Consider the following 21,137-nt stretch of genomic DNA (forward strand, 5'->3'; position numbering starts at 1 on the left):
TAGAATTAGCTCACATTTGTGATTTGAGTTAAATGTCTCAACAACTATTGGCTGCAGTGAGATATGGTAGAGATGTTCATGTTCCCCTTAACATGAAATGTTATCACCTGGCTTTGAACCTAGCATAAAATTCTATGCAAACTCAGATGGTGCGCATGGTAAACACCTGCTAAATGTCAGTATGTTAGCATATAAAAGTTAGCATTTAGCTCAAAGCACAAATATTCCTAGCCCCATCTTATATATTAGTCACCAGGTATTTATCTTTTAGAGAAATTAAAGGATCACTGTGTTGGATTTAGTAGCATCTAGTGGTGAACTTGCAAACACTTTGCCTTTACAAATCTCGCAACAAATGTGAAAGGCCCTATCAAGAACCAGTGTTTGGTTTGTCTGTTCTGGGCTACTGTAGAAACGTGGTGCATCACAGTTGACTCTGTGGAAGAGGACATGCGTCTTCTGTAGATGTAAATGGCTCATTCTAGTTCATGAAAACACAATTCTTACTTTCAGGTGATTATACACTAATGAAAACATACTTATGAACATTAAATTCCATTTCTGCCGTATTCTGCCAATAGATCCCCCTAAGTTTTGCACACTGGGACTTTTAACCCTTAGCTCAGTCTCTTGAATCTAACACAAACACATGAGAGGCAAATCTGGGCCTCACATAGCTGCCATCATAGCTGTGAACTCTTAGTCTTGTTTAACTATCCTTCTGACATCGTCAAATGTCAATGTGTTACAGGCTAGAAGGCAAGAGAGCATTAATGGATGAATCTGGCAATGCGTTATGATGGTGATGGCTTCCATCGTTTTCTCTCCCCATCAACTACAATCCATCATCTGCACCAGGCTCCAGGAAAATAGGAATATCAGGAACGCTTAAAGTTTTCTTGGCCCAGTGCCTTTGACATGCTGGCTTAATTTTACCTTCCATTTCAGCATGGCGCATTTACATAAAACACAGGGAAAAGTAGTACACATAATGGTACCCTTTGGCTAAGCGCTTTAAGGTCCTGTCTTCAGTCCCAGTGAGGGGCAGTCAAGCTGCCTCTGCTCTGCTCTGTTTGTTTTATGGAGCAGTAGTGAAACCACTTTGAGGTCAGCTAGCTGCAAAAACTGTGCTGGGTCTCCTATGGTCCGCTGAAAAAGGGTCCAAAACCAATCCAGAGGGCCATTTCTAGTAGTCCAGCCAACTTTCATTGACAAAAAGAGGTCATTACTCTGCACAGCTTCAGCAATAAGAGGATCAAATGCTCTAGATGGGTTGTAATGGAGACATTTTACTTATGTTAGGGCTGCTGGCCCCACTGATCAATTCCTCCTGCAAAGGTGCTTCTGCAGGAAGAGGCACATCATTAAAAAAGCCCAAAATATCCCCTCTCACAACATGCAGCAATATGGGTACTCCATTTGCACACCATGAATTAATTTGAGTGCTGTCATTATGCAAGTACAGCACAAATTGTCCAAGACCAAGTGAAACTATTTATAGCTATCACAAGGCCTGAGAGCCAAGTGTGCCTAATGGTGTAATTTGTATTGTTAATGGTAATGCACTATTAGTTTGTTCCATTTGGCTTTGCACAGGTGCATTAATGGGGGCTTGGTGGACCGTTTCAGTCAGCTCCCATGCTGCTCGGAGGAGGCTTTCAGAAGGACCACGGCTCCCTCTAGTGGCTGAGAGCGGAATGACGAGGCAGGAGCTGCTGCCAAAACTGTGCACTACAAACGCAGGCTGGAGTCAAGGTTAGGAGGGAGGTGGGTTATTTAGCTGAAACAAAAGATGAACCTTTTGTTGAGCAGATAAAATCAAGCAGAGAGACCTGCACACACACAAAAAAAACTGCACAAAAGCTTAAAAAAAAAAAGAAAAAAAAAAAAGCCACCAACAAACAGTTCCCACAACAACAAAGCAGGATAGACTTTTGAAATATTGTGTTCCTAATTAACCTTCAAGCTCATCAGCCACGATCAATATAGAGTGTAGCCTTTTTTTCTAATTGAGATGAAGTAATTATCAGACTGTATTCATCTCGTTAATGAAACAATGTTCCAATATGCCTGCAGCTAAACTGTTAATTGAGTTCTATTTTCTGAGACGGGCGGCCTCTCCTTGTGTCCATGGCCACAAAGCGTCAAATATGGGTTGAGGCCTTTGTGCTCATCTCTGTGTAGACACAAGAACAGGCTGTGGACTGGTGGAGCGTGCTAGTGCTTCTTCTCCCTGCAGACACTCTCCCTCCCTCCTGTCTATTCTCCCATCAGAGAGGAGGCAAGAGTTGGTAATACCGCTGACTTCAGCAGATCATCCCGTCCCAGTCTGTTATTTCACGGTTTCAGTGGTTAAGTACTCCCTGTTGAGTAAGATATAGCGAGGCAATTATTCTGTAATTATGGAGCCAAAAGACGAGAAATGGAGTCAAGAGTGACTGGGCTCATGTAAATCACCGTGAGAGGCTGAAAGAGGGTGAAAAAACAAGCCTGATTGTCCACATATGGGAGCGCTCATTGCCCCCATGTACTGTATGAAATAAAATCTCTAACCCTGACAAAAGCAAATTTACAAACGAGTGAAAAAGACTATAACTATTCAGCCTCAACTGAAACATCCCTAACTCAAAAAATACAGTATAATATAAACAGTACATATACAAGACCTAATATAAATATTAGATTAATCATGTGTTGATTGACAGAAAATTAACTTGCAGCTATTTTGATCATCCACCAAACGACAGGACAAGTGTGCAGGATTTAGTGGCCTCTAGCAGTGAGGTTGCATATCGCAAACTAGTGAATATCCCTTTATAGATCAGAGCAACCCATCCAGGTACTTTGCTCCTGTGTCATGCTTACGCAACTGAGGTCTTTGCCGGTTGTAAACACATGAAATAAGAAAACTGTACCACCATTAAACTATTAAGAGGGAAAAATCCTCTGGTTAGTCAGGTGAACATTCATGTTGTCTTTGCCAATCAACAATTAGCGCAGCGAGTGGTCAGAGGTGGTATATCCTGACACGTACCTTACTGAAGCTCTAGGTGATGTATTTCTGACATCTGTTACTTTTGCTACTTTTATTTTGCTCTTTTGGTAGTCTTTGGTGCTATTTTACATTTCCATTAACATGCATATGAATGACACCAGTCTACTCGATTTGGCTGTGGGCCTTTAGCAACATCTGTGTACAACCAAAATGCAGCATGGTCAAAGGAAGTGACGTATGGCTGCTCTGATCCATGGTCGAATAAATTGTTAATTGGTGAGAAGAAAAAACAAAACACCTTCAATACCATTTGAGAGCTGCACCTTGACATTAGGCCTGAGAATTTGTTGCAACGTGGACATTTTCTCTCGTAACACTGCACCCACAGTGCACTCCTGCTAACTGTGCTGTACCTGCCATAAGCTAGTTAGCAGTCCTGTCAGACCGTAATATAGCCTCTGAGACCGACGGAGGCCAGTTTGATGACCGGGAATATAGTACAAAGGTGATTGATGACATTTTTGCCATATTCCTCCAGTAGATGCCCGTAAATCTTGTACACTGAACCTTTAAGGGAGAAGTCTGTAATATATTTACTGAAATAAATCATAAAATGACCATGATATGTCATCAGAGATTAAGGAAGTACATTAAGTTGAAATAATTGCTTCTTGGACATCAACGCTACAGCCTTTGTTCCCCTTTGGAATGTCTATTCTGTGTCAGAAGTACTGTTTCTGTTTGCCTCTTTCACATTAATCAGTTAAATTTAATGCTGAATGTTCGCAAAAGGAGTCTGAGTCTGTTTGAGTGGTAAGAAATCATTAATAATCTTTTAGAAGGTGTAGATGTTTATAACAGTTCAATTGAGCAAAATCTTAATGGAGTCTGGCAGGCAGGGAGACAGGCTAAGCCAAACTCCAGTGTGTATTTCCAGAGCAGTGGGCTTTTGTTTTGAGGATAACAGGCTTAACTTTACATTGCCAGACAAGTGACATTTATAAACAGCTGATCAACTTCGTCACACATGCGCTACAACTGATACATATTGCTCCTTTAACATCCATGTGTCAGCAAACACTCCTCGGTTCCAGCTTCTCAAATGTGAGGATTTTTTGCTTTTCTTTTTATATCATTGGAAACTGAATATCTGTGGGTTTAGACTGTTTGTCAGACAAAACAAATATTCATGGGGTGCATCTATAGCTCATTTGGTAGAGCGTGCGCCCCATGTACTGAGGCTATCAGTCCTCTGCAGCGGCCGCTGGTTTGACTCATGTTTGCAGCCCACTTGCTGCGTGTCATCTGCTCTCTCTCTCTCTCTCTCTTTCCTGTCATACATTCAGCTGTCACTATCAGGCTTTAGGAAACAGTGGCAGACATTTTTCATTATTTTCATACATAATGAGCGATCCACTGATTAATCAAGAAATGATGCACTTGAGTTACATTATGGAAAATGTAGGATCCCAGGGTGTGAGTTTGAAACTTGCCTAATTTTAAAGGGATATTTCAGATTTTTTGAAATGAGGTTGTTTGAGGTACTTCATCCATCCATACTTGGTGTATTACATCCAGAAAGATGGCAGTGAGCATGGACCAGGTAAAATTACTGTTTTTGCCAAAAGAGTCTAGTTGCTTCAGAGAGAGGAATATTTGGCACTTTGTCATTTTAGTGGTTAGAGTATGTTTTTTACTGCTGATCCTAAGCACAGCAGTACATTGCTTAGCTTCCCACACCGGTTCTCCTGCTGCTTCACCAATCCTTGGGACATGCAGACCACCATCTACTGTAGGTAAAACACTGACTATGGCTATGTACCTCATATGTCCCCGCTTCAAATAATCTGAACTATCCCTTTAAGTATGCATGCCCTGACTATACTGAAATATCTATCAGTGAACTATAATTACTTTGGTGATCCTTTAACTATTCATCTAGTGCTATCATCAGGTCAAAATTTGAATGCTTTTAATAATTTAGTTTATGAACCGTCTGCTCAACTGATGGTGCTAAATTAAGATGGTTAACAATGAAACATTATCTCTGCTCAGCATCACTGTGAGCGTGTCACTGCAGCACAGTGACATGAGCATTAAGCTCAAAGCACCACTGTGCTTACAAACTCACAAAGCTGCTCGCATGGGATCAAACATATAGTATTACAACTACAATCAATTGTCCAAATCAATAAAAATATAGTGGGTTATTTATGAACATGTAGGCCTGCTGAACAGAAAAGGGACATCAGATTATTTTGAAAGGTTTCTGTATGATTTAAGTTTGAGGGAGGAACGTGAACATATGTCTCAAAATCATTGATGAAAGAAAATATGGTATGATGTTTAATATTAATGTCACATTCTTGTCATTAACATCAAGAGATTTTCTATATTAAAAGTGACAGTTCATGCCAAAATCAAAAATTATTATTTTTAGTATTTTTTTCTTTTTCAAATATAGTTCTGTTTATCCATCTAGATCATTTTGGTGTGAGTTGCCAAGTTTGGTTTATATTAACAGTAGAGATGTCTGCCTTCTCTTGAATATGGTGAAACTTAAGAAAGAATGAGAATGCTAAAAAGTGCTACTTTTTCTACCATAGACAGAAAGTAGTTCCTTAATAAAACTACTGACAAAAACGTCCATGGATTATCTTGAGCAACTGGATCATGTCTTTTTTGGAGAGAGACACTGCTGTTGAGTTTTTTTAAATTTTCCTTTTGGGCTGTTTGAGCACCACAAGTCAAGTGTCATCTAGTTCTATTATGGTGGAGAGAAAGCAGACATCAGATACCAAAGACAGACACCAAAATTATCTAGATGGATGACAAGTAAGAAGAAAAGTATATATTTTTGATTTTGGGGTGAACATGAGCCAGCTTCTATTATAACTGCATAGTGTTTGGTCCTGAATAATAATATTCATGCTGAACAATCATATCACAAATGCTGAATTTCCAGGCAAGGAAGATCTAACAAACAATTATATCAAATGCACTATGGAAAATGTAGGAACAAGAGATTTTGGACCTTGATTGTCTTTATATATAGTCTAGCACTCCCTAGTATGTTGGATCCATACTAATGGCTCTGCTGCTGCAGTTTTGGCCAAGTCTCAGTCAATATGTAGGCCTCTGCAGGTCCCTAAACCTTGTGGAAGTGCAAATCAGATTAGCTGGAATATCCCTTTAAAAAACAGTTATTCAAAAATTCAACAGTAGTGTTATTAAAACTGCCTCACAGACAAGACATCAATGTTTCCTGCTGCTTCCTGTTTATCAGTGTCATCATGAGTAACATGAGTGACACAAACAAACACAATGGACACAATTTAAAGGGACAGTTCACCCAAAAATGAAAATTTAGTCATTATATACTCATCCTCATGCTGATAGAAAGTCAGGTTTAGTATTTTTTTGTCCACAAAACACTGCTGGAGTTTCACAGGAAAACAGTGTTGCAGAATGGTTAAAAAAAATAGAAACATAAAATTCCACCATTGTGCTCATTTGGCATAATGCAAGTCTCCTAAAGCCCCAACATCACATTCACTTACGTGCACACACCATCACACAACACACAGCCAGTTCACATGGAATACATGTGCACGAGAATGTGGCTCCAAACTAAGGATTTAGACGGTGTAAATGATGTCTTTCAAGTCAACCTTGCATGTTAGGGCTTTAGGAGACTTGGATTACACCAGATGAGCAGTATAGAGGCATTTAAATCTTTTTTTTTTTTTCGTTATGTTTGGTCACCATTCATTTAAATTCTCTGGGAGATCCTGCTACGCTATTTTCCTGTGAATAAAACTAAACCAGACCTTCAATTGGCATGAGAGTGACTGGATAGTGACTGAATTTTCCTGTTTGGTTGGACTAATCCTTTAAGATCTCTTAGCATAGCATACAGTGAGAATAAAATGAGCCATAACATTTGCAGTCATGTCTTTATGATTTGGTTGTTAATCGGGTAAGTGTCAAACAGAAGAAACAAGAATTGTAGTTCATAAAAATACACAAAAAAGAGCAAACATGATTGTGGGACCACTGGAAAATGAACAAATGAATGAAAAAGAAATGTCTTAAACATTGTAATAAAGGCACTGTCAGTTCAACCTCTGGCCCCGTCTCTTTCTGCTGAAAACAACCAAGTCAAAACTCTGGTAAACCCTGTACTCATAACATCTGATTCATGCATTTCTCCTGCTCCGACTGTGGTCCTTCCACAGGCTAAATCAGCAGCTATCAGTTATATCAAAGATGCACAGCATGATGTCCGTGATAAAATACTGATACAATGTGTTAAACGTCTTAAAAAATTGAGAACATCTCAGCAGGATAAAAAATTACTAGTCACGCACCAATGCAACGATCCAATGTATTTTCTCTTGCTACCGTTTGGTCCAAAAAACATGTTCACTGCATGTTAATACAGCCCGGATCTTTTTGTTTTCTAACAGTTTAACGATCTGTAACTTGTAAACAAGAATTTGTGCACCTAAAATGTGTGTGTGCGCAAAAACAAATAATGCAACATGGAGCTGGAATGCTTTCTGAGATCCTTTTCAAATCAGTCTGGGGACAGAAAAACACATTTAAATGTGTTTAAAAGTTGTTGAACAGGTTGAAGCTTTTATCTTTACAGTCAACCTAAAATCCAAACCCAGAATTTGTAAATCAAAGGCTGCTCTGCATTTGGGTTTTTTCAGATCAATATCACATTCAGTGAGTATTTCGGCCTGCTCTGGGTGTGAATTCTTTCTCACAGTTCAGAGTGATGGTTTATCCATGTTAAGTTTTCTCAACAGCTGCACCAGCAGTTAAAAAAAAAAATTGACACATTCTTTGTAGAAATTCCACAGTACCAGCTGAGAGGGATTTTCTGTACTGCAACAAGGTCAAAATTTGAGTCCCAGGAAAAGCTTCAACAGCATCACTTGATGAACTTGTGTCTTTTCCTCCCAGTGTAAATGACTTCTAGCAGAGTCCCCGTACAGTCCGCGTCACTCTTTTAGTTCACTTTGGGGTAGATCTTCTCATAGAAGAAGCTCTGAGCCAGGACGTAAAGTTCTCCGTCCTTTTCCCTGACGGCGTGGGCACGCACAAACTGAAACTGTTCGAGTGCAAACTCATAAAACTCATTTTCAATTTTCCAGATGTCAGACTGCTGCAGCTTGGCTATCGTCTCTTTGGTGGGGGGCTTCTTTTCGGTGGTCTTTCGCAGATGGGACTTCTTTCCTGGAGGAACAGAGGGAGGTTTAATACGGCTGTCGGTCAAGACAACAAAGGGTTACTACAGAGTAAGAAAACTCAGCAGGCGTGAGGAGCAACGGATTACATGTAACAGGATTACATAATCAGAACACAAGAAAAGGTAACTGTAACATAAATAACAATGTACTACCATAGAGAGTGCATCACAGCTGCCAATTCATTAGCATGGCCTCTAGTGAAAAAATGCTTCACTGGCTGGAAATTTTGATGTTTTTTGTCTTTAAATCAATCAATCAATCAATCAATCAATCAATCAATACAACAAAGGAAGGAACAGCCTGACAAACTAATAAAGCAAACGATGAACATAAAACAGAGCTGCAATTAATCTGCATCTATTTTGATAATCGATTATTCATTTTGAGTCATTTTTTAACAAAAAAAAAAGTCAAAATTCTCTGATTTCAGCTTCTTAGATGTGAATATTTTCTGTTTGTTTGTTTTTTTACTCCTCTCTTACAGTAAACTGAATATCTGTGGGTAGTGGACAACAAGAACAAGACATTTGAGGAGATCATTTGAGGACGTCATCTTGGACTTTGGGTAACACAGATAAACATTTTTCACCATTTTGTGACATTCTATGGGCTGAACATCCAATTCATCAATAGAGAAAATGATGGACAGATTAATCAATTATGAAAATAATCGTTACAGAACAGACCTGATAGGTCCAAACATTCAACTGACAAGATTGTGACAGGATTAATTAATTGATTAATCTTTTTTCTTTTTGTAGAAAAATATCAAAATTCTTAAATGAGAATATTTTTCTGGTGTCTTTGCTCCTCTCTGACAGTAAACTGAATATTTTTGAGTTGTGGACAAAACAAGACATGAGACATGACATGAGTCGTCATCTTGGACTTAGATCAACATTTTCCCACCATTTTCTGGACTAAATAACTAATCGATTAATTGAGAGAATAATCATTAGTTGCAGCCCACAAACACTATATACGGCTAAACAATTTCACCATATTTTATACTAAGGTAATCCATAAGTAATCAAGTTACATTAATACTGTGATACTTGGATTACATTACAGACTTACATTTTTAAAGTAACCCTCCCAACCCTGAAGCTCAGTAACATAAATGCTGATTTGACTCTTGACAGAGTTCACTGACCAACACTAAGCCGTCGACTCTGACCTGACGTGTTGTGTTGTACCTGTTCTGTAGAGCTCTGTGGCTCCTTTGAAGAAGCGTGGCAGTGCTGCCTCCAGGATCATGATGAAGTCCTCCAGCTCCTCAGTCACTCCAACGAGTAGGTACTCATTCACCAGGTTGTACTTTGCTTTTTCCAGGGCCCATCTGCTGCCCGCATTCCTGCACACAAAGCAACACGTAAAATACCATCGATAAATCTGAGTTCAATCAGCTGGAGTTTCTGCTCTACTGTTGACTCTGTGCAGGAAAAATTCAATGATTTGCTTCTGATGTTGAATCATCCATGATAAGTTTCACTGTGTGCTGTAGGGATGACCTGTTTGAAGAAAAGTATCAGTGTTACAACTGCAAGATCAGACATGTGATAAACAAAATAAACATTCTCGTATTTTGAATTTTCTTCCAGGGACGACCACAATTTACAAGTGGTCCGGATCTGTCGTAGAAGTGACGTGCAGTCAGTCTCGTGTTTTCTAAACCGACGTCTTTCACTAATGACTGCATACTTCATTTGAAAACAGTTTGAAAAAGAAATTATGCTTCATAATCACATTACCTTTTTAATACAATGGGCTGAAGGATTATGAAAAAATATCTAATTGTGATGCAATTGTGTTATGACTTGAGATATTACAGCTAATTAGGATTTTTACAGCATTATTCATATTTTGATTGAAAAACATGTTTAAGTGTCTATGGTGTGATCTATTTTTGCAGGAATCTGTACCAAATGATGATGTTTTTAAGTCTGTAGGACAGGACATCTCTGCCTTATGGCACTGAAAATTGCAGAAAATTATGTTGTGATTTCTGTTTCAATAAATTCAGCTCTATTAACATATAATATAATTACGCACATAAATTCAAAAGTGTTTCTTCTTCTTCTAAATGATATCATTTGTCATCTGCTTTAAATTTTACTTGCCGGTTTGTTCAGACACTGTTAAATTTAAAGTTATAACAAACCTGTGGCTCATGTGATCTGAAAATTACAAACAATTGGTTGCAAACATTTTGTGTGACTGTTGTGTTTTAATGAGGCAGGTGGAATCCACTCACCAGCACTCTGAATGGTGGCCGCAGAAGAAGGGGATCTGCAGCCAGAGTTTCTCGGGGGCGCAGTCGGACCCCCCTGATGACACACACTCATCGAAGGTCTAGAAAACAACAGTCACACTGTCTATCATATGTTCATGTGCAGAGAAACAATAGATCCAGAAACACAAGATTTATTTGAAGAAGAAGACTGATGAGCTCTAAATAAAGACCTTTTTGTCCCCTTGTTTCCGCCGTCGAAGTCCTGGTCTGTAGTCGTCTCCAAAGCGTAAAAAGTAGTAGTATGACACCAGGCGCTCGATGGGGTCACGCACCACATTTATGTACATCGGCTTACCCTTCGCTGAATATCTAAACAAAAATAAAGATGTTTACATACCTTTAAAGATTTTATTTGCATTGAACAGACAGTTCAAATCCATCAGACCCTTAGCTGACATATTTCTGCTCCTAATCAATAGTGTTTCATACAGTAAAGAATCAGCTTTTCCATCAGTGAGCGGGTGGCAGCATCAGGGAGGAGTGATACTGAGAGTCTCTCTCACTGAGGAACACTTACACCATTAGGATAATTACCTGTGATCAGTGAGATGATAGTGTCAAGGGAGATAAGGACCACAATGCAATTAATCAACACTAAAGCACACGTTAGCAATCAATACATGACCTCCCTTTATCTGCTCTGCTAACTGTTTGTAACTAATCTGGATATTAATGGTATTACAGGAAATGAAGGGCTTTACTTTGAGAAGTCCAGATAAGCTACATGGCCGTGGTAGAAGCCGGGCTTCATCTCTCTCCATGAGGTGACATTCCTGACAAAGCGCACCTGTAGCCAAAGATAATGGAAACTAATTATGGAGCAGCAGGGAAACTCAAAGTAAATGGAAAAACACAGCAACAACAAAACACACTGGGACAGAGAGGTTAAAATGGCTGCCATCGCTTTACACTGATACATCTGTAACTCTGCTCAAAGGACATTCAATCTTCACGTTTAAAGTGAGTCTCTGCAGTCGACTTTCTAAGATAGTTTAAGTGAGACTTCATTGTTTGGAAATCACAGTGGATCTGTCAGCTGATGAACGCCTCACAGACAGTGCAACTGAACGAAGTGGGAGTTTAGTTTCATTGTGTTAACTCAAACTTTGAACCAAACATCTGCTGCAACTGGCTGTTGACACTTTAAGACAGATTATGTTGTATTTGCATCTTTACAACAAAGACCAGAATACTTTACTGCTGTTAGAGCTTATATTAGCAATACTTCATAAAAATACAGATTATGATCTTTTAAACTCATAACCACTTTAACCATCTATTGTCCAACAAACAGTCTGAAATCCAAAGTCTCCTTATTTACCACTATAAATGACAAAAAAAAGCAGCAGTTTCTGATATTTAGAAAGCTGGAACCAGCAAATGTTTGACATTTTTGCTTGAAAAATTACTAAATCAATTAATAGATAGGGGAAATATCCCTGTTAAACACACTTGCATGTTCTGAGTCAAATTTTAAAAAAACTACATCAGCATTTTTTGCTGTGACATTTCTTCAGATGAAGCCGTTTATTAAGTAATAATTTGCAGATGATGAGTTATCAAAGCAAATGTGTGACATGTGCCCCTGATTCCAGAAAAAGTTGCAAAAAAAACTTTTAGAACATTGTTTGCATATTTCAACTCATATTTCTATTAAGTGTTCATTTGATGTCAAAATTTAAGAGATTAGAGTTTACAAGAAGACATGTTAAAATATTACTTTAATTAGAAATAAATTCTCTTTTAAATCAAAACATGAGTTTTAGCCTGCCATCAAACAGACCTGAAGCTGCATCAATCTGGTAGCTGCATAGTGCGGTTTGTTGTAATGATAAGCATGTATATTTATATTTATTTTTTAATTAACATTTGGACCTGGTGGGCTTGAAGGGAACACAAACAAAAAGATCACACTGTCTGGGCTGGATGTAAATAAGTACAGCTGATTAATTATCTGCATGATCAATTAATACTTTTCATGTTATGTTAGTGCAACATGCACAGATTTTCATATAACTGCTTTTTCATTTTTATCTGCATAGAATAGAATATTCTTTTTAAGATTTTGTTTGTAAGATCACTTGTTTTGTAGCTTTATCTGATGAGTGAGAGCTGAGGAAATGATAGGAAAGATGGTAGAGAAAGACATGATGACATACAGCAAATGGACCGCAGGCGGGAGTCGAACCAGCGGAGAGGAGGGCAAAAACAGTCTACCATGGAAATTTACACCCCTGGTCAACAGTATAAAACCAAATCCACACTACTTCAATTTAGACAATGTTTTAATGCTGTAATTCTTACATCAAACGAGGATTGACATGTTTCAACAGCTGTGACTAGAAGAAAATGTCACCAGTAAACATCAAACAGAACTCCTGCTGCTCTCCTCGTGGTGAACAGCCTTCATACAGACCAGAACACCACCTCCATTTATGACTGTTATCTTTGACACACACTCTGCGGTCTGAGAAAGTAAAAAATACAGACTGACCAGTTTTGGCTAAGCTAAATGCTATTACTGGATGTAAATCTGAATGTTCCTGGTGTAAAATGAGTCCAGTCGACTGATTCTTCCTCTTCATCTCTGTTTTATCCCGAGCAGTGGAAACACTGTTTGATGTGGGGGGGGGCAGCCTGTTGTGAGATGGCAGACAGGATATTACCTTGCCACTAGCAGCCAAAAATAACTTGAACATAGCTTTAAGGCATTTACACTATGTGTCCTAAGATGCACTGGCAGCAGTATAAATGCAGCCAATGTAACAGGATGTAATATGTGCTGATGCCACGCAGATTTTCCAGAGCTTTTAAAACATGCACACAGTTGAATACACAAAATACTGATTAACCCCAGCTCAAACAATATTCTCCTGTTATGATTCCCTAAACTTTTACCACCAAGTGTGTGGTTTGTTGAAACTGAAATACACACTCAGTCAGCTTTGAGTCTCTAACCAAAACATCATCATTTTTTATTATGCTAATTGTGAAAACAAGCATGCTGAGGAGATGGAAAGATGCTAAGTTACTGCTCATTAACTTTTGTTTCCATCTGCAGTGCAGTCACACTGAGGTTGTTCTGATCCATATTGGATGAGCAGTGTAGGACTTGTGGTTATTTTTCTAGATACTCCATCAATTTTGTGACAGTGGAACAGAACGATGGGCCTCATGCTTGAATTGTTTGTACACGTCTTATGCTGCATTACAGAAAACGTAGGAGGTCGGAATTTAAAATACAACAGAATGTCACTCAAAGTCGTGATTCCTACTAGTGAAAATCCATTTACCCTGACTTATAATACATACTACCATACAGTACAAACCTGTTCCGCATGTAAACTGATGTCAGAATATGTCAGGGCTGCAACTAATGATTATTTTCATAGTCGATTTATCTGTAGATTATTTTCTCGATTACATGATTAATAGTTGTTTGCCTATAAAATGTCAGAAGTTAGAGAAAAATGCTGATCAGTGTTTCCCAAAGCCCAAAATGATGTCCTCAAACGTCTTGTCCAGAAAATGGTGGGAAAATGCTGATCGAAGGCCAAGATGACGTCCTCAAATCTGTTCTGTCCACAACTCAAAAATATTCAGTTTACTGTCGGAAACCAGAAAATATTCACATTTAGCAAGCTGAAGTCAGAGAACTATTATAAATTATCAAAATAGTAGGTGATTAATTTAGTAATAAAAGAAAAAACATTGAGATATTGTCTCAAACACAGCAATAGTTCCTGGTGTCAGCAGATCGCCCTCCGCAGGACTGACATAGTGTCTGCAGACAAGTCTGCACAGTCACAACAAATTGGGGGTGAGCTGATGTCCACACAGAGCCTACATAGTCACCCTCTGATGATCTGTCTGTACTCTACAACTGAAAACTTGACCTTCAGTAAATGAAAACCTTCTGTCTGGGAAACATCTTGTACACCAAAACCTCTTAAAACACCTAAAAATATTATCTGTGTCTTTGCTGACCTTGTAGCCTTTAAGAAATTGTAGCATTTGCTAGGAAGTAGGAAAAGTGCAGCACAATTTATCTTCCATCCCTTTACTCTGCATATTCTTCTGCATAACTCACTGACAGATCCGAAGGAAAAACAGACGCTATCCAGAAATAGAATTTACAGTCCGAAGCTTAAAAAAGCACAACTGATGAAGTTCAACATTGAACAGATGTGAGTTGAGGCTGTTAACAGAGCAGGGCTCAAAGTAAAATTCTGATTATTAAAGCCACACTCATGTGAAAATGTTTCATGGTACAACCAGTACAACTCTGTCCACAGCAGAGGACTATTTTTAATTCCAGATTTTTTTGGTTGTGATGATCAAAGTGCCCACAAGCCTGTCATAAGCTGAGCATCTGTTATGCCAACAAAGGACACTTCTATATTTGTTTCTTTGTTGTATTAAGTACAGTATTGTTAGCTGTTAGACAGAAACATGACTCAACCTCACATGAGGACATTGCTGTCATAGCACTTTCATTGGCTGCTATAAAAAACTTCAATATTTGCTGTTAAATTAGTTAAATGTTGTAAAAAAAAATTCTGACCTCATAGGACTTTGACATTCTTATGATAAAGCTGTGATGGTCAGTCGATTAACTGACCAAAAGAAAATTAGGTGCCAGCTATTTTGATAACCCATTAATCCTTTCGGACATTTTTCAAGCAAAAATGTCAAACATTTACTGGTTCCAGCTTCTTAAATGCGAGGATCTGCTGCTTTTCTTTGTCAACTATGACAGTAAGTGAAGAGTCTTTGGGTTTTGGACTTTGGTTGGTCTTTGAAAAAAAATGTTTTCCCTTTAATACCTATCTGACATGATTATTTGGATATTGATATACTGATGTCCCTTTTTTGGAGATTGATATATTTTGCAGATATGTGTTGGTCTATGTATATATGTAGATATTTTTCATGTGTGGGGTGTTACTAAAGAAAAATGTTTACTGAGATTTGATGAGTTTATTGAGATTTGATGAGCTTCCGGCCCTAATGCTGCACTGATGACACCTGAATTTGTTTCAGGTGTTGACCAATCTCAGCAGTCCACTGACTGGATGTTTTTTGTAAATGGAGGCATTCGCTGTCTTTAAATGCATGTAGAAATGTTTGTATGCCGCCAGTATACCTGATGAAGGTCGTTTGGACCGAAACGTCGGATATTCAATAAATCACTAGAAAGCGAGACAGTGTGCGGGAGTCTGCTATCTTATTTCAAATTGAATTTTTCCTCCGACGCACCTGTCAGACATTTCAGGTGTGCAGAGACCTTCTCAACATTGTTTGGACTTTGGTTGGACAAAAGAAGCAATTTGAAGATGTCACCTTTGGGCTCTGGGAAATTGTTATGAGCTTTTTTCACAATATTTTGACTAATCGACTAATCAGGAAAATAATCAGCCAATTAAATTATCATAAAAATACTTGTTAGTTGCAGTCCTAGACTATGATTTTCATTTTCATTCTCACCACAGCATATAAAGAGAGTAATGGTGGATGGTCTCACCTGATCTTGTAGAGACAGGACAGGATTGTTTTTGGTCGTGTTGATGTGCAGGACATGGAAGCGGTTCTTCCCACACAGGTCATAGGCGATATTAGTGAAGGATGTGCTGGCCGTCTTGGGCACTCTGTTGTAGATGATGACCATGTCGTCTTTGTCCGGCAGTGGTGACACTTCCCGCCCAGCGTCCTCACTGTGACGCTGCTCTACTTCAGCCACCTCGTGTCTGGCGATGGTGCGTTCTGCACGGGCAGAAAACATGAGACTTACCATTAATAAATAAACATGAATTCCTTAATGAATGCCAAACTGAATCAATATAATCTTCGGTTTATATTATGATGAACTGGCTGGCTCTGGATTTTAATGAGCCAAAGTTAGTAGATGCTTGTTATTCTCTTCTGGCAGCACACACAGCAGGTGGGAGGCCACCAACACAACAACAGAGACAAAGACAAAGTTACATCAGTTGTATAAATGAACAAGTCATTTAAAATGTGAGGCCAGCGAGGCAGGTTAGCATTCCTTAATTAGGGAAAACAACATAGACCTTCACAACACAATAACATTGAAACAACTAATTAAGCTTTTGATGATAATATTGACAGGAGGCATAATTAAAAGTGTTTTCTCCCACTTCTTTTCTCCTCTGCAATGTTAATTAAAACCAATTACGGGAAAGGCCTTGTGAGCATGTCGTGGACTGGCTGTGTGTCGCTCAATGGAACGCAGGCATCCTGCTGGCGAGGCAGCCGTCAGCGTCTGACGCCATGAGGAGCGACAAGTCTGCAGGATTGAAGGCAGACGGATCATCTCTTGACCCCAAGTAATTCCTTTCTTATTAAAGACATACAGCAGCCTGTACACAGTAGCAGGTGGTTAGTTAGTGCTTAGCATTTTAGGATTTAACACAGTGTGCATGACGTAATCTCCTTTTTTTTTAGCAGTCTACATCAAATCTGTGTGAGATTATTGTACCTCTTTTTTCTTGTTGTTTTTTTTTCTATCCAGTAGGTGTCTATACTTAATAACAACTGCTACTGTACAGTTTGCCAACTTTAGCCGATTTTTTTAATTACAGTGGACACAGGATTTGTAAAACTTTTTAAGAATAAAATTCAAGCACTTTCAGGGTACCCAAACCAGAAATTTCCAGACTCTCAAAGCACACCTAAACTGTTACTATAAATCAGGGCTGCACGATTAATCACAATATTATCAAATTCAATATCTAATTTCCAAATGCACTCATTTTGTCTCTGACATGAGTGCTTTGTGTGCTCGATGAAGTTCTGCTGCAAGATCAACATGAATTTGTGTAATAATGTAATTACATTTGTTCATTGCCTGGTTGATTGTAAATTAAATGCTTAAAAAATTAGACATACAGTCTGTTGAGAGCTTTTGTAGTTTTGAAAAACAAAATTATTCATTTTTAAAATATCGCAGAGTGATAATGATGATAATTTGTCTTTTCTGAGAACTGCTATCTCAAGAATATTGACAGAGAACAATTTCTCAAATAATCTGTAAGCATGTAAGACTAAACATATATTTGCTCAAACTTATTTCTTTGTTTTACTTATTTCAAACCTCCCTCAACAGAATTATTTCACTTCAGGAAAATATTTCATGTGAATATCCAGTCAGTGTTGATGGTAAATGTAGTCCAGAGATATATTGACTGATAAAGTTAAGTTGTCCTTCCTGCCCCCTAACAGTGATGTGGCTGGTGTTAAGGAAGAACTACAGGCTGTTTCAGCTTTGATTTACAGTCTCCACCTCCTGGTAGACAGGGAGTGTTCTACATGAGTATTATTGTGGTCTAACACTATGTTTCAGCCAACAAAGTAATAGCTACAGGGTAGGGTGGTGACACACAGGAACATCAGAGGCTTGCATGTAATACATCCTGGCCCATGTAGGCACTGATGGTACAGCTCTGCAAGAAGGGGAAGTCAGTGTTTTTGGTCAGTATAGCACACACTAAAGGTAATTTAAAGGCATTATATAGGAAATAGTCAGGCGGTTGTTACTGCTTAGTATTTTGTGATTAAACACAAAAAAGCACAATACAGTACTGTACATAATGTAATCTCCTTTCACTTATATCAAACTTGTATTTGTTTTGAAGCATACCAATCGCCCACCCAGTGATGCATTCACTGACACACCTCATTTTACTCAACATTCAGCTTTAGTGAAGTGCAATATGGCAAGTGTTAAATGTTACACTTTTTTCTTTTTTCTATTTTTGGGTGCTTTCATTTCTTTACAAAACTGATCCATCTTCCATGTGGGATATGTTGCAATGGCTGCGACAGCTGATAAGGCTGTATAAGGAAGATAAACAAAGTTATTCATATTTAAAATCAGAACAAAAAATCAGCATCAGCCAACTGCTGGTAAAATATGCAAGTGGCTGGTAAATTTCCTGAGAAGCTGAAAAAATGTGAATATTCACTAACTATTTGGCCAGTGAACAAAAAGTTATTTTTGCACCCTGATATATATTTAAACAGCTGTTAGTAAAAAATAGCTGCATAGAAATATTTTATAAAAAATGGGGAGAAAAAAACAAAAAAAAAATCTATAGGTGTGAAAAGGTCAGTAAACATTTGTTTGCTCAAACTTAATTCTGGTAACTTTATAGAAATCCCTCATTATTAACTGTGTGTGAAAAGTGTTTAAGCAATTCCCAAACTTTCCAACACTCCAGATTTTCCCTGGAGACTCTCTTTTGTCCGGGCATCACAATTCTCCTGAATTTCACCTGACTGAGAAATTTTCACACCATTTTTTCCTTTTCATTATCACAACCCATTTCTGGCACTGTACAGTATAAACACTTTGCTGTTTCCACCCAGACAACAATACAGCTGCACCAAACCAGACTGTCTAGAAGAAGAATTCCTGTTTCTTCAGGAAAGTTTTGAATAAACACACGTATGCATTTTGTAAAATTTGTCATTTAGGGGTATGGGATTAGTATGGGATGGAATTAGGTATGGAAGAGATTTTCACAAGTTCATGCCCCCTGTATTTTTTCCTGAGAATTAAAAATTGTGAGTATTTCACATAAAAATGCTGTTGCAGTGTATTTATTATTTCATTATTTTCATTATTTTGAAAGCCTCCCTATTTTTATGATATTTGTATGACCAAGTGCAATATCCAAATCGCAGAACCAGAACCAATTAGCGATATTTTGAAAAAGGAAAAAATGTATGAGAAAACAGCATTGTAATGAGGTACTGTAGTGCTGCATATATGACCTGGCCTAAAAATCTTGTTCTCCAGACAAAAGACAACATGTTTGTTTAGCAACGACCTCAATAAATATCACATCATCACAAAACTGAACACTTACACTAATCATATTGCATATTACAATTGCAATTTCAGGCAAAAAAATCACAATATGACCTTTTTCTATTTTTTTTTACCAAGTCATGCAGCCTTGATTAAAAGTACATGTAATTTCACTCTTTTGCCACACACATTACAACTACAATATTCATTATTTTAAAAACTCAATAATGCAATAATCTATTTTTACAAAGGTAATATAAACACTGACTCAGTTTTAATTTCACTTCATCTCTTGCTGTGCAATGTCAGTATCTCACTCTGATGTACTATGATTACAACTGTGCAATATCAATATTGTCCTATTTGCAATGGTGTAAATTTGGTCAGTCTGCTTTAGGGATGATAACAACTAATTGATGGCTGATTAATCGGTCATTAAGAATTTGATCAATCAAGTAAAATTTATTCAACCTGCTATCAAATAAAGATCTAAAATATAAAAGATTATCTTTATGATATGTATTCAAGTATGTGTTTAATATGGAGTTGGAAATCAGGCTTTGATTGAAGGGGAAAACACACTTGATATTGCTTGATATAAGTAACATTTTTTTCATGTTTTTTAACCGATTAATTGATCGTTAATAATTAAGGAAAGTGCTTATAATTTACAACCCTAGTCTATATTGTATACATTGTTCCTATGTTTTTCCACCTCCTCTCCTTAACACTGTTCCTATTCTTTAATATCTCCTTTGAATATATTTTTTATATATCCTCCTATTTCTTGGTTATTGTTTTCTTATTGATGCGAGTCTATTTTGCTGTCTACTTGCTGCTGTAACTCTAAAAATTTCCCCGTTGTAGAACAAATAAAGGACTATCTTATCTCGTAAACACCTTTGTTTTGGTCTTACCGAGTCTGGCTCTGGACTCCTCCAGTTTCTGGATCTGGTTCTCAATGAAGAGCATCGACACTCCAAATGCCAGAACAGCCAAAAGCTGGAACTTGGGCGGCATCATGGTCCTTAAAAGCCCCATCAAACAACCAGATGAATCATACCGCGGATACGACTCGACAGTGGGTCTCCTCACATCCACTGCACTGTTAATAACAGCTAATCCAGCAGCAGAGCAGCTTCTAACGTCAGTTTATCCTGCTGACCAACTAATCTCAGCTGATTCACTTTGAGCAAAACACGTTAGCTGATTAGCGCCATTAAGCTAACAGTTAATTTATACCCGACAGCTTAACAGCCGTCCAACAGAGCTAACTGAACGGTAGCCAAACAAACTAGCTTCTCTGCTAACTATCATTATAAAGCCACGTAAAGCTCATGCTAACGTCACATTTAGACACCAACACGGTAACGTTAGTCTCTCCGCATTGTCCATTCAGGCTTCTTTTAACTCTGACACCATACAGAGTTCATGAAGCTCTGTCCATTTAATACAAACAAATCTTCAAACACGACTGCAACCTACAGAGTTATTCACAGCACTATATACAAGCTTGTTACAGCAAGTAGGTAACATCACTGGAATGCAGCAGCTTCTTCTTCTTCTTCTTCTTCTGCGTCTTCTTCTTCTTCTCTGATTTCAATCGCAAACCAACGTATATAGGTGAATAACGCCACCTACTGCACCGGAGTACGTAACTTCATTGCTTTATACACTTCAGGTTAAATTCTAATTTTAAAGTAAAGGAGAAACAGAAACAAAATAAATACGTTTTTTTTTTAAAGAAGAAAAAAC

General features: G+C 38.0%; 1 protein-coding gene across 1 annotated transcript; it reads right to left on the reverse strand.

The window, feature by feature from the left end:
• Nucleotides 1–6,937: 6,937 nt before the first annotated feature.
• On the reverse strand, nucleotides 6,938–20,942 carry hs2st1b (heparan sulfate 2-O-sulfotransferase 1b). Its single transcript, XM_084722516.1, has 7 exons — nucleotides 20,300–20,942; nucleotides 16,074–16,312; nucleotides 11,251–11,336; nucleotides 10,720–10,858; nucleotides 10,511–10,608; nucleotides 9,453–9,610; nucleotides 6,938–8,242 (listed from the first exon to the last, which is right to left on the reverse strand). The coding sequence occupies exons 1-7, from the start codon at nucleotides 20,421–20,423 to the stop codon at nucleotides 8,016–8,018; spliced, it is 1,071 nt and encodes a 356-aa protein (XP_084578642.1). The 5' UTR covers nucleotides 20,424–20,942; the 3' UTR covers nucleotides 6,938–8,015.
• Nucleotides 20,943–21,137: the final 195 nt, after the last annotated feature.

Source organism: Lutjanus erythropterus, chromosome 7 (assembly GCF_056507025.1).
Source record: "Lutjanus erythropterus isolate fLutEry1 chromosome 7, fLutEry1.hap2, whole genome shotgun sequence".
NCBI classification, from domain to species: domain Eukaryota; kingdom Metazoa; phylum Chordata; class Actinopteri; order Lutjaniformes; family Lutjanidae; genus Lutjanus; species Lutjanus erythropterus.

Coding starts and splice junctions, on each gene's coding strand:
- hs2st1b (XM_084722516.1), bottom strand. CDS start 20,423: ATGGGGCTTTTAAGGACCATGATGCCGCCCAAGTTCCAGCTTTTGGCT. Junction 11,337..16,073: donor TCCTGTCTCTACAAGATCAG/GTGAGACCATCC, acceptor CTTTGGCTACAG/GTGCGCTTTGTCAGGAATGT. Junction 8,243..9,452: donor CACAGAGCTCTACAGAACAG/GTACAACACAAC, acceptor CTGTTCCTCCAG/GAAAGAAGTCCCATCTGCGA.